Here is a 13338-nt window from a genome sequence, read left to right on the forward strand (position 1 = left end):
TGAGTACATGTGGGGGTTGCCTGGTTGTTAGGGAATCCCCACATGTACTCAGCCTGGCTAGTAGCTGTAAATCATTCAGCTGTCGGGATGAAAACCAAATCTCCGCGCAATCCTAAATACTCGGAGGTCACCCTAGCGTGCTCGGGAAAACCCAAGCAACGAGTACACTCGTCCATCACTACTTTTCACCCATCTGATGACCAGTTTAACCTTTCGTAGTTCCAGGCATAATCTGCAGATTCTATCTACATCCCCAATATCACTGTGCATAGAAGAAATTGCTTCCAAACTGTAGACTTGTTTTCCAATTTAGATATGTGGTTTTGCTTCTTTTAGGCTGTAGAAGGACAATTTTCATGGTGGTAACTGTCCATTACACTTACATATTTTTGCATAATAAATTTAAAATACTCTTGTATTAATTGAAATATAAACTTTGGAATGCCCTGTAATTGCTATATTGGTAAAATATGCATAAAGTACTCGAAAAAGTAATTGGATGCTTTACTAAAGATAGGGTAAGCAGAAAAACAGCCAATAACAAGGAATCAGTTTATTGGTAATAATTTCCAAACTGGCTTAGAAGCATTGAAGCTATGACCTAATGTCCCGTTAGACGTCATCTCTATATAGGCGCCATCGTTTTATAAATCAGACCCCTGCTCCCAATCTAAAAGCATTACTGGAAAAAGTCAGGTCAGCTTACTTATTGGTCTTGCTAGGTCTTTGATCAATACTAACTACTAGAATCTTGATCTATTCTTAGAAGACCTTGAATAACTTCTTCACAAAGCAAAATTTAATTAGCAACCATTGTGAAAACAATGGAGTGACCTAATTCGACCTCTACATAGCCTATAGCGAGTTGTAGGTTACTTACTGATGCTTCCGGAAATGTGCACTTTCATTAAATATATATATAGCTGATAAATACCCATGTGCAGTATAAAGCAAAGTTATATTATCATACAAGATCTAACGCTATTCTGGAACGTAAAGCTCCAAAACAAGGGCAATCGTTTATTTTACTCACCTACATAGTGCCATTAATTCCACAGCGCTTTACAGATATTATCAGCACCTTCCCATTGGGGCTCACAATCTACATTCCATATCAGTAGGTGTTTGGAGTTGGGGAGGAAACTGGAGTATCCGGAGGAAACCCACAAAAACACGGGGAGAACATACAAACTTCTTCAAGAATTACTAAATATTCTAATGTATGACCCCATTATACCAAAAAAGAAATACTTATCACAGTTGAGGTATTATAATCCAGTTAGAACTTTTTATGCTTAATCATGTAGTCACAATGTGCTGATAGTAGGGGTCAACAGAAAGAAAAAATGTTCCAGATTCAGTGGAACAGCAGAAATTGGAGGTGGCTTAAAAAATCCAGTGATAAGTGATCTTTAAGACATATTAATCGAAAGTCATCTGAACTTGTTAGGTGAAAGAAGGGTAAGGCATGTTGGATTTCAACATGCCAGACCTTTTTGTTCTCACAAGACATAAGAAGCCTCCAGAGGTTCCTTTGTGTATAACTGTGGGTCAAAGGAACCACTATTGGGAAAACAAGCGTTCGGGCAACATCTGTCTAAAGTGTGTGGCCATCCATATTCTGGAGAATCCATAAATGTCATCATGTAATTATAGTAGATCCAGAAGGTATAATGAGTCTGTACCTACACTACTGATGAAGACTGCCGATATGGAGATTTTCCTTACAACACTTTTTTTATTTAAATAGATTCTCAAAGTTAACGCGTTTCGAAGTCACACAGGACCTCTTCCTCATGACAAAACCTAGCCACTATTGGGAAAACAAGCGTTCGGGCAACATCTGTCTAAAGTGTGTGGCCATCCGTATTCTGGAGAATCCATAAATGTCATCATGTAATTATAGTAGATCCAGAAGGTATAATGAGTCTGTACCTACACTACTGATGAAGACTGCCGATATGGAGATTTTCCTTACAACACTTTTTTATTTAAATAGATTTTCAAAGTCAACGCGTTTCGAAGTCACACAGGACCTCTTCCTCATGACAAAACCTAACCACTATTGGGAAAACAAGCTTTCGGGAAAAATCTGTCTATAGTGTGTGGCCATGTTTATTCTGGAGAATATAGAAGTGTCGTCCTATAACTACGCTATACAGACATATCATATTATATGGATATTTCTTTTATAAAAGGTGATATCATCACAGGTTAAAAGATGGAGGCTCAAAGGAGTTTTTTCACTGGGACCTCAATCTTAAAGTTTTGTGTTTAATAATCTGCAACTTGTTGTTCCTCTTCTAAACTAGCTACAGGCACTAATCTTACAGTGATGGATAAGACTGGATTTATAGAACATTCATCTGCTTTTCTAAAAGGAGTTGGTTTCTTGCAATGTATACGTTTGCACGTTACTGTATATCTTTCTTTAGCCATTGGCAATAGTTTGTTCTTTCTTTTACCATTAGTTTGTCTATTATTTCTGATTAGTGGAAGAACTTTTAGTTTCAGAGAATAAATCCACTTTTGCTCTCTTTTTTCAGCTAGTTTACAAAGTCATTGGACATTGAGGTGCATACAGTATGTCTTCTCATACTAATGTAACACAATGAGCACAAATCGTGAATAGAGTTTTAATGTGCACTTCTGTGAATAGAAACCATCGCAAAAGATGTTGTTTGACTGTGCAAAATGGCATTAAACCTAGATGACAGTAGTATCATTATCTGCATCTCAGCACTCATACCTTTTCTGATCCTTTATGGTACAATCTGAGATGTGATTTAAAATCTTGAAGAATTGTAAGAGTCTGGAGAAAGCCATTCATATGGCCAATTATGGTAATGGTGGTTGGAGTAAATACAGAATTGTTTCCTTGTAGCATGTGAACATCAAACACCTGTCATGTAATCTCATCAGATACTAAACAAGGGCTATGCCCTCTCATTAGACCCTAGTCAACAGCAACAAACTAACTAATGAGGTTGTGATTGCAGGAGGAGGATAAATGAACAAATCACAAAAGAACAAGCGCAAGAACATATCTTCCTAAATAAAGCCAGATCAATGATACCATCAAACACGAGAAGGTTTATCCATAAGCAAATATCTTTACCACAACAACACAGCTAGTAAGAATTTTCAGAACTCTGCTGGCAAAAGAATAGAATATAAAAATATGTTTTGAAAATCTGCTTACAGCACAAGATATTACTTATCTTACATACATTAAATGGTTGAATGGACACACAGAATGTGGAAATCCTAGCAAAAGAACCGTCCTTACATGCTAGTTTTTGGAGTATAGGTATATACAGCTCTGGGAAAAATTAAGAGACCACCACATCAAGACCCTGTTATGGACAGCCCAATCTCCAGACCTGAACCCCAGTGAAAACCTCTGGAATGTAATCAAGAGGATGATGGAAAGTCACAAGCCATCAAACAAAGAAGAACTGCTTACGTTTTTGCACCAGCAGTGTGAAAGACTGGAGGAAAGTATGCCAAGACGCATGAAAGCTGTGATTAAAAATGATGGTTATTCCACAAAATATTGATTTCTGAACTCTTCCTGGGTTAAACATTAGTATTGGTGCTTCTAAATGATTATAAACTTGATTTATTTGCATTATTTGAGGTCTGAACTGGCTTTTTTAAAATTTTGACCATTTCTCCTTTTCAGAAAAAAATAAAATAAATTGTTGCTTGGAACTTTGGAGACCTGTTGTCAGAAGTTTATGGACTTAAAGAACAATTTACATTTTACTCAAAAATATACCTATAAAGAGAAAAACCAGACAAACCGATCATTTTGCAGTGGTCTCTTAATTTTTGCCAGAGCTGTATGTGTATTATTGACGTAGCAACGTTGACTAACAGCACTAGATTTGTAGGCTGTGTACTACTTTATGTATGGCTCATCATGGTGGTACTGTTCCTTTTGGAGCCCTGAGACCCTGGGGTAGGTTTTGCTTTCGTCTGTGATCTGAATTGTTTTCCTGTTCTGTCATAAGAGCAGAATTACTGAATGGAAGCAGATGCGGACCTGTCTCACCAACAGCACCTGATGGTTTCCACTAAACCTGTAGGTTTTCCATTCCGGTATCCATCAAATCTAAACGAGCCTCCAAGGCACTTGTAAGCAGTTCCTTATATTGTGACCAAAAAAAGTGTTAAAAAAAAAGTTTGTCCTTTTTATATTTATGCATTTTCTGCAGGAAAATGACAGTAAAATAATAAAAAGAGGAGGTGACGCAATAACACCAAACAGTCACTACAATTAATAGAGCAACCAGTGATGCCAGGATATCCACACATTGATAGTAGACGTAGGAATGGACAATTAACATTATACATCAGTGATAATATGCCAGTGAGTTGTATGTATCATGTCTAACAATAATGATATTGTTTCTAGTGTTAATGAGACTTTGAAATCACAGTTATTTCCCATGGACTATAAGAATGAATAGATCAGGGCTGGACAAATCCCAGGAGTCAAGTTAACAATGCTCCTAAAATTCGCCTCCACTAATTTTTCTTCTTTGTCTATGAAAGTTCTTATCTACTGAAAACGGATCCAAAAGCCTTAATCAGTTTGCCCATCCTTGAGGTGAGCTGTCCAAACAGTCAATTCCCTGAAAATGTGAAAGCATTCTAAAATCCAGGCTCCTCACATCCATTTCGATGTCGATAGTATCCAGGCTATCCACATTCATTTTGATGCCAGCACTATCTAGGCAATTGACATCCATTTTGGTGACAGTATTAGCAACTCTCTATCAGGTAGCATGTGTAATTACTCTAATTTTATGCTGCATTGCTAAAATACGTCTCCATATAGCAGCAATCGCCCTCGTTTTTTTTTTCCGGGACAGCCTTAGTTTTAGGGATATAACGCGGTGCTGAAAAAAAAGACGACTACGGTACTTTTTTTTTTTAATGTTAGGCTGCACAGATTTTTTCTGTTGTTGCTGGGTGCACATCTTCAGTAGCATTCTATTGTGGAGAGATACATAAATGCCAGGAAACGGAGCTGCTGTAGGTATCTATCATCCTCGCCAACAAAAGCTGCATTATTACAGAATCATGTCACTTCCATTATTTCCTAGGAGGAGCGTAAAACAATGCACTAATGGACTCAGTGTTAGTATATTCATACTTAGCAAACAGATGAGAATTCTATGTAAATATGATTGCTATATTACCCATTTATTTGTTTACTTAACCTTCACGCGAAGACTAAATATGTAATAGAGCCTTGGTTAATGCCCAGACAGGCATGGGACTGCAATTATAAATTACAATGCCCTTTCCCTCGGTTCACAGTTCTATTCATCTTTCCGAAACATTGAGAGACGGATTGGACATCAGGGAACGGATTAGCCACAGGACGACCTGTATTTTTAAACAAAAGCCTAAGTGTGGAAAAATGGCACCATGTGTCACCCATTCTTTACTTCCTGAAAAAAAAAAAAAACCATATTCATGGATCTAGCCATTTAAAGAGCTCTTTCCCACTCATGGCAGAACAAGTGCCGATTGTCTCCCCCGCACATATCAAAGCTAAGATCGCCAATACCGATACAGGCCTCTCTTCGAGTCAACTCAAGGACAGGAAATGGTTACATAAGAAGTGCTCGTTAAAAAGAACTCATTATCTTTATATAAACCATTAATCCAATTCAGAGAGGCATGAATAGTCGGAGTAAAGTGCAGGAAGACGATATCTTTATTCATCGGAATCTGCGATATTCATACAGTTTATTAACGTTGATATTATCCTTCTGTAAGTGCAATCAGTGTCGTAATGGTCGGAGTGTTAGACGTACGACCATCTTTAACAAGGACAAAACCAATGAATTGTTCAAGTGCGTATGGTTTTACCCCGACAATATGCTGTCTAACCAAGCACTATCCTCACGATGGTTGTTTAAGGCATCTATGGCTGCATGGGGACCACATTGCGTAAATCAAGCCCATGCAGATTCCGCAAGATGGTCCATTTGGTGGCCAATAATTCAGTGAGTCCTGATCGAGGCTCATAGGAAGAGTTTGGCTACAGAGCTAGTGTGAAGGGGAAATCATTTCATATGCACGATGTGCGAAGCCACGACTGCAATCATTAAACACATCATAAAGTCCACTGTACATTTCTCATTAAAGCTGCGAGGGAAAGGGAAAAAACGTCCTCTAAACCGCGCTTTCAAAAAACAGAGACGCAAGCAAGAATAAGAATGATGTGTGATCAATTAGGAGGACTCTTCTCATGAACTTTCCATATTCTTGTTATTCAAGGATCAAAATTTCTGCACCACAGGAAACATCCCCCTGGCAAGTTCTCCTTGACATTTATAAAAAAAACGGTGCTTCATTAAGACACAGAGATGCAAAACACAAGAGCAATAGAGATCTGATACCTTGTATAATACATTACTAGGATGGATATAGGCGACATATGAGCAGCCTGGAGAAGCCACACACAGTCACTGGCTCTCATTGTCAGCAGATGGTGCCCATGCCATGGGCAGGTCAGTGGCTCTCCTCACAGACAATAGTCATTTCCTGAGAACATACCAGAAGATCCACACTTCCATCAATCCTCCAGCTAATAAATACTGCTATAGCAACAGATGTGAGCTTTGTCAACCCTCAGTGACAACAATCTTTACAGAAAAGCCATGTTGCACCACAAGTGAACCGGGCTGGCACCACAGACAGAAGGGCATCGCGAAGCCCACAGGTCAGGGGGTGAGGACAATGAATTCAGGCTTTATTCAGACAGAATGCGACATCAGAAACCAGCATCTGCATAGACAAGAAGGGGCAGCGAGGACAGATAAGTTCTGCAGGTGCCCGAGGGTGTAAGGTGCAGGTTAGGGCACACTCTACTCCCATGCCAGCCTACACAATCAGGACTAATACATGTGGAAGGGGCAGATGAGTGAGCTCCATTGACCTCTAGTGACCACCCAATCTGCGTGTGGGGGCAGTGGAGCAGTGAGATCCGGGCCTGAGCCGCAGCCTCCGCTGCCTCCCCCGTGCACTCTGCTGCCCTTTCCATAGAACTTTGGTGCCATCTATTGAGAACTTGCTGAATAAAAGGGGATCGGGCACCTATTGATCTAGATTCCAAACAAGCCAATTACTCAACAGGATTCTTGGTGCCTTTCCTTCCACCGGCGCAGACAGTGCCCACCGTGGAGCAAGGAAGCGCATTTACCTTCTTTCAGGAACTGCGAGTGGATGAGGAAGAGAAGCAAACAGCAGATGGCCGCCCCTGCTAGTGCCCATAGAGCCTTCAGGAGCTGCATGTCGCTGCCCAAGTCACAGGAGGACCCCCACAAAGTGACACAGTGACTCCCCAGCTCACAGCAGGCAGGGCTCAGGCACCAGGCTGTGCCCCAGGGCGGGCAGCACGGAGCCCCCCAGCATCCATGAATCAGCTTTCTGTTCCTCGGAGTTGGCCAGGAGACTGGGCACGGTTGCGCAATAGGTGGGAGCCATCAATCAGCCCCTCAATTCCTGCCCATCTCCCGCCGCTCGGGTCGGCTGCCCGGCGGGCAGTGTGCGCCAACTTGTCCCGTAGTAGCTGTTGCTCTGCAGAGGCTGCGTCCGCCCTGGCACCGGGCACTGCTGCTACTCCTGGCGGCGGCTCATTCCGATGCAAGGATCCAGTGGTGAGGGAAGGGCAGAGCCGGAGACGGGCAGAGCCGGAGACGGGCACGGTCCGCGCTGCAGCTGCTGATTGCGGAGGCTGCGCTGCTTCTCCCTCCTGTTCTCTGGGAGGAATGTGTGATGATGCCGCTGCCCTCCCTTCCTCCCTCTCTCCCTCCCCCGGCGGGTACTGGGCTGGATGGTAAGAGAGGTGGATTATTTATTGTGCCAGTGCCCGCTATTTACCCAGTGGCAGAGCTCAGCGCAACTTTCCCTGTGCCGAGACCGTGACGTCACGGTGGGCCCCCCTGCCCCCCGAGCTGTGACCTGTCACCCCCTCCCACAGAAGGGGACGAGGGGGATTCCACCACCTGTGCCCACAGCGGCAGTGCCCACAGCCTGGCACCCACTAGCACCCCTGCACGCTGCAGACCGCGCACTGCTGCATGGCTGCCGGCGGCTAATGATGCGGCCTGAGCAATGGACGGTCCCGGCTCCCACAGTGTGGGCTGCTGAGGTGGGCTGTGTGTCTGGCGCCTTATTAGCTCACATACTCTCGGGTTGTCGTGGACACGCGAGGAGAAGCGGAGGCTTTCATGGCTCCTTGTGCCACAGACTCAGGCGAAGTTTCCTATGGCTGCGTGACACTGCTGCCCCTGCCCCTCACTGCCTGAGCTGGGAAGTGGGACACGTACACACACCTATATATACACACACATACTGTATATACACACATATATATACATTTATAAATAACTAGATGGTGGCCCGATTCTAACGCATCGGGTATTCTAGAATATGTATGTAGTTTATTTATGAAGATTTTAGAATAATACATTGGATACACAGGATTCGGCCAGCCGCAACCAATTAGCGAAGCGTGGTTCAAATCACGCGCCAATTCGCGGCCGGACTGCGCACAGCCACGTAGTATATAGCACAGCCCACAGAGTATATAGCAAAGCCCACAGAGTATATAGCAAAGCCCACGGAGTATATAACACAGCCCACGGAGTATATAGCACAACCCACGGAGTATATTGCACAGCCGGCGCAGTACCACGCACACAGTATATAACACAGCCCACAGAGTACATAACAGCCCACGGAGTATATAGCACAGCCCACAGAGTATATTGCACAGCCCACGGAGTATATTGCACAGCCCGCGTAGTATATTGCACAGCCCGCGCAGTACCACGCACGCAGTATATAACACAGGCCACGTAGTGTATAACACAGGCCACATAGTGTATAGCACAGCCCACGCAGTATATTGCACAGCCCACTTAGTACATTGCAAAGCCCGCGTAGTATATTGCACAGCCCACATACTACATTGCACAGCCTGTGTACTATATTGCACAGCCCACGAAGTACATTGCACAGCCCACGCAGTACATTGCACAGCGTATATTGCACAGCCCACGTAGTATATAGCACAGCCCACGTAGTATATAGCACAGCCATGTAGTATATAGCCCAGCCACGTAGTATATAGCACAGCCCACGTAGTATATAGCACAGCTCACGTAGTATATAGCACAGCCCACGCAGTATATAGCACAGCCCATGTAGTATATTGCCAAGCCCACGTAGTATATTGCCCAGCCCACGTAATATATTGCACAGCCCACGCAGTATATAGCAATGTGGGCACCATAACCCTGTTAAAAAAAAAGAATTAAAATAGTTATATACTCACCCTCCGTTGGCCCCCGGATCAAAGCGGTTACCGACGCTCCTCATGCGCTCCGGTCTGAAGAGTGCATTGCGGTCTCACGAGATGACGTAGCGGTCTCGCGAGACCGCTGCGTCATCATCTCGCGACACCGCAAATCATGGAGCTGTCACCGGGGTGTCGCGAGGAGCGGGAAAGGCCGCGGTTCCTGATCCGGGGGGCCGACGGACGGTGAGTATGTAACAATTTTTTTATTTTTTTTATTATTTTTAACACTAGATCTTTTTACTATTGATGCTGCATAGGCAGCATGAATAGTAAAAAGCTGGTCACACAGGGTTAATAGCAGCATTAACCGAGTGTGTTACACCGTGGTCAACGCTGCCATTCACCCTGTGTGAGCGCTGACTGGAGGGGAGTACGGAGCGGGCACTGACTGCGGGGAGGAAGGAGCGGTCATGTTGCCGCCGGACTGTGCCCGTCGCTGATTGGTCGTGGCTGTTTTACCACGACCAATCAGCGACTTGGATTTCCATGACAGACAGAGACCGTGACCAGTGAATATCCGTGACAGACAGACAGAAAGACGGAAGTGACTTTTAGACAATTATATAGTAGATATAGCAGCCACATAGTATATAGCACAGGCCACGACATATTCTTGAATACCTAATGCGTTAATACAGGCCACACAGTATATAACAGTGGCCACACAGTATATAACACAGCCCAAACAGTATATAACAGCCCACGCAGTATATAACATTGCCCACATAGTATATAACACTGGCCATGTAGTATATAGCAGCCATGTAGTATATAACGCAGCCCACACAGTATATAACACAGCCCACAGAGTACATAACAGCCCACGGAGTATATAGCACAGCCCACGGAGTATATTGCACAGCCCACGGAGTATATTGCACAGCCCGCGTAGTATATTGCACAGCCCGCGCAGTACCACGCACGCAGTATATAACACAGGCCACGTAGTGTATAACACAGGCCACATAGTGTATAGCACAGCCCACGCAGTATATTGCACAGCCCACTTAGTACATTGCAAAGCCCGCGTAGTATATTGCACAGCCCACATACTACATTGCACAGCCTGTGTACTATATTGCACAGCCCACGAAGTACATTGCACAGCCCACGCAGTACATTGCACAGCGTATATTGCACAGCCCACGTAGTATGTAACACAGCCCACGTAGTATATAGCACAGCCATGTAGTATATAGCCCAGCCACGTAGTATATAGCACAGCCCACGTAGTATATAGCACAGCACACGTAGTATATAGCACAGCCCACGCAGTATATAGCACAGCCCATGTAGTATATTGCCAAGCCCACGTAGTATATTGCCCAGCCCACGTAATATATTGCACAGCCCACGCAGTATATAGCAATGTGGGCACCATAACCCTGTTAAAAAAAAAGAATTAAAATAGTTATATACTCACCCTCCGTTGGCCCCCGGATCAAAGCGGTTACCGACGCTCCTCATGCGCTCCGGTCTGAAGAGTGCATTGCGGTCTCACGAGATGACGTAGCGGTCTCGCGAGACCGCTGCGTCATCATCTCGCGACACCGCAAATCATGGAGCTGTCACCGGGGTGTCGCGAGGAGCGGGAAAGGCCGCGGTTCCTGATCCGGGGGGCCGACGGACGGTGAGTATGTAACAATTTTTTTATTTTTTTTATTATTTTTAACACTAGATCTTTTTACTATTGATGCTGCATAGGCAGCATGAATAGTAAAAAGCTGGTCACACAGGGTTAATAGCAGCATTAACCGAGTGTGTTACACCGTGGTCAACGCTGCCATTCACCCTGTGTGAGCGCTGACTGGAGGGGAGTACGGAGCGGGCACTGACTGCGGGGAGGAAGGAGCGGTCATGTTGCCGCCGGACTGTGCCCGTCGCTGATTGGTCGTGGCTGTTTTACCACGACCAATCAGCGACTTGGATTTCCATGACAGACAGAGACCGTGACCAGTGAATATCCGTGACAGACAGACAGAAAGACGGAAGTGACTTTTAGACAATTATATAGTAGATATAGCAGCCACATAGTATATAGCACAGGCCACGACATATTCTTGAATACCTAATGCGTTAATACAGGCCACACAGTATATAACAGTGGCCACACAGTATATAACACAGCCCAAACAGTATATAACAGCCCACGCAGTATATAACATTGCCCACATAGTATATAACACTGGCCATGTAGTATATAGCAGCCATGTAGTATATAACGCAGCCCACACAGTATATAACACTGCCCACATAGTTTATAACACTGCCCACGTAGTATATAGCAGCCATGTAGTATATAACGCAGCCCACAAAGTATATAACACTGCCCACATAGTATATAGCAGCCATGCAGTATATAACGCAGCCCACACAGTATATAACACTGCCCACATAGAATGTAACTTCACATGTAGTATATAGCAGCCATGTAGTATATAATGCAGCCCACACAGTATATAACACTGCCCACGTAGTATATAGCAGCCATGTAGTATATAATGCAGCCCACACAGTATATAACATTGCCCACATAGTATATAACACTGGCCACTCAGTATATAGCAGCCATGTAGTACCGTATATACTTGAGTATAAGCCAACCCCCTAATTTTGCCACAAAAAACAGGGAAAACTTATTGACTCGAGTATAAGCCTAGGGTAGGAAATGCAGCAGCTACCGGTGAATTTCAAAAATAAAAATAGATGCTCCATACCGTTCATTATTGCCCCATAAGATGCTCCATATAAAGCTGTGCTACATATAATGCTGCATACCGTTCATTATTGCCCCATAGATCCTCTGTATAAAGCTGTGCCACATATAATGCTCCATACTGTTCATTATTGCCCCATAGATGCTCCATATAAAGCTGTGCCATATATAATGCTCCATACTGTTCATTATTGCCCCATAGATGCTCCATATAAAGCTGTGCCACATATAATGCTCCATATTGTTCATTATTGCCCCATAGATGCTCTATATAAACCTGTGCCATATAGTGCTCTGCACCATTCATTATTGCCCCATATGTTGTGAATTCTGTTGTCGGGCTCCCTCCTGTGGTCATGAATGGTACTTCGGCTGGTTCTGTCCATGGACTTCCTCTGGTGGGTGTTTCTGAGTTTCACAGGTGACAAGGTCAATTCGTTAGCTGCTGCTCTATTTAACTCCACTTAGATCTTTGCTCCATGCCACCTGTCAATGTTCCAGTATTGGTCTGTTCACTCCTGAATCGTTCTTGTGACCTGTCTTCCCATCAGAAGCTAAGTTCCAGCTTGTATTTCTTTGGTTTGCTATTTTTCTGTCCAGCTTGCTATTTAATTTGTTGTCTTGCTTGCTGGAAGCCCTGGGACGCAGAGGGAGCGCCTCCGCACCGTGAGTCGGTGCGGAGGGTCTTTTTGCGCCCTCTGCGTGGTCTTTTTGTAGGTTTTTGTGCTGACCGCAAAGTAACCTTTCCTATCCTCGGTCTGTTCAGTAAGTCGGGCCTCACTTTGCTAAATCTATTTCATCTCTTTGTTTGTATTTTCATCTTTACTCACAGTCATTATATGTGGGGGGCTGCCTTTTCCTTTGGGGAATTTCTCTGAGGCAAGGTAGGCTTTATTTTTCTATCTTCAGGGCTAGCTAGTTTCTTAAGCTGTGCCAAGTTGCATAGGGAGCGTTAGGCGCAATCCACGGCTATTTCTAGTGTGTTTGATAGGTTTAGGGATTGCGGTCAGCAGAGTTCCCACGTCCCAGAGCTCGTTCTTATTATCAGTAACTATCAGGTCATTCCGTGTGCTCTTAACCACCAGGTCCATTATTGTCCTGACCACCAGGTCATAGCAGTACAGGTGGCCCAAAGTACTAATGCATCTCAATAGAGGGATAAGAGAAGTTCTGAGACCATTTTTTTTTCTTTGCAGTGTGTTTTGTCTCTATTTTCCCCTTTACCTCTGGGTGG

General features: G+C 44.0%; 1 protein-coding gene across 1 annotated transcript in view; it reads right to left on the reverse strand.

Annotated features, from left to right (window-relative positions):
• TAFA5 (TAFA chemokine like family member 5) overlaps nt 1-8327 on the reverse strand; it is an 875188-nt gene extending 866861 nt beyond the window's left edge. Inside the window, exon 1 of the mRNA XM_069764979.1 lies at nt 7226-8327. Coding sequence (XP_069621080.1) covers nt 7226-7316 — 91 coding nt within the window. The 5' untranslated portion in view covers nt 7317-8327. The remainder of the gene's footprint in view (nt 1-7225) is intronic.
• Between the last annotated feature and the right edge of the window lie 5011 nt (nt 8328-13338).

This window comes from Ranitomeya imitator, chromosome 4 (genome assembly GCF_032444005.1).
Source record: "Ranitomeya imitator isolate aRanImi1 chromosome 4, aRanImi1.pri, whole genome shotgun sequence".
Taxonomy (NCBI): Eukaryota; Metazoa; Chordata; class Amphibia; order Anura; family Dendrobatidae; genus Ranitomeya; species Ranitomeya imitator.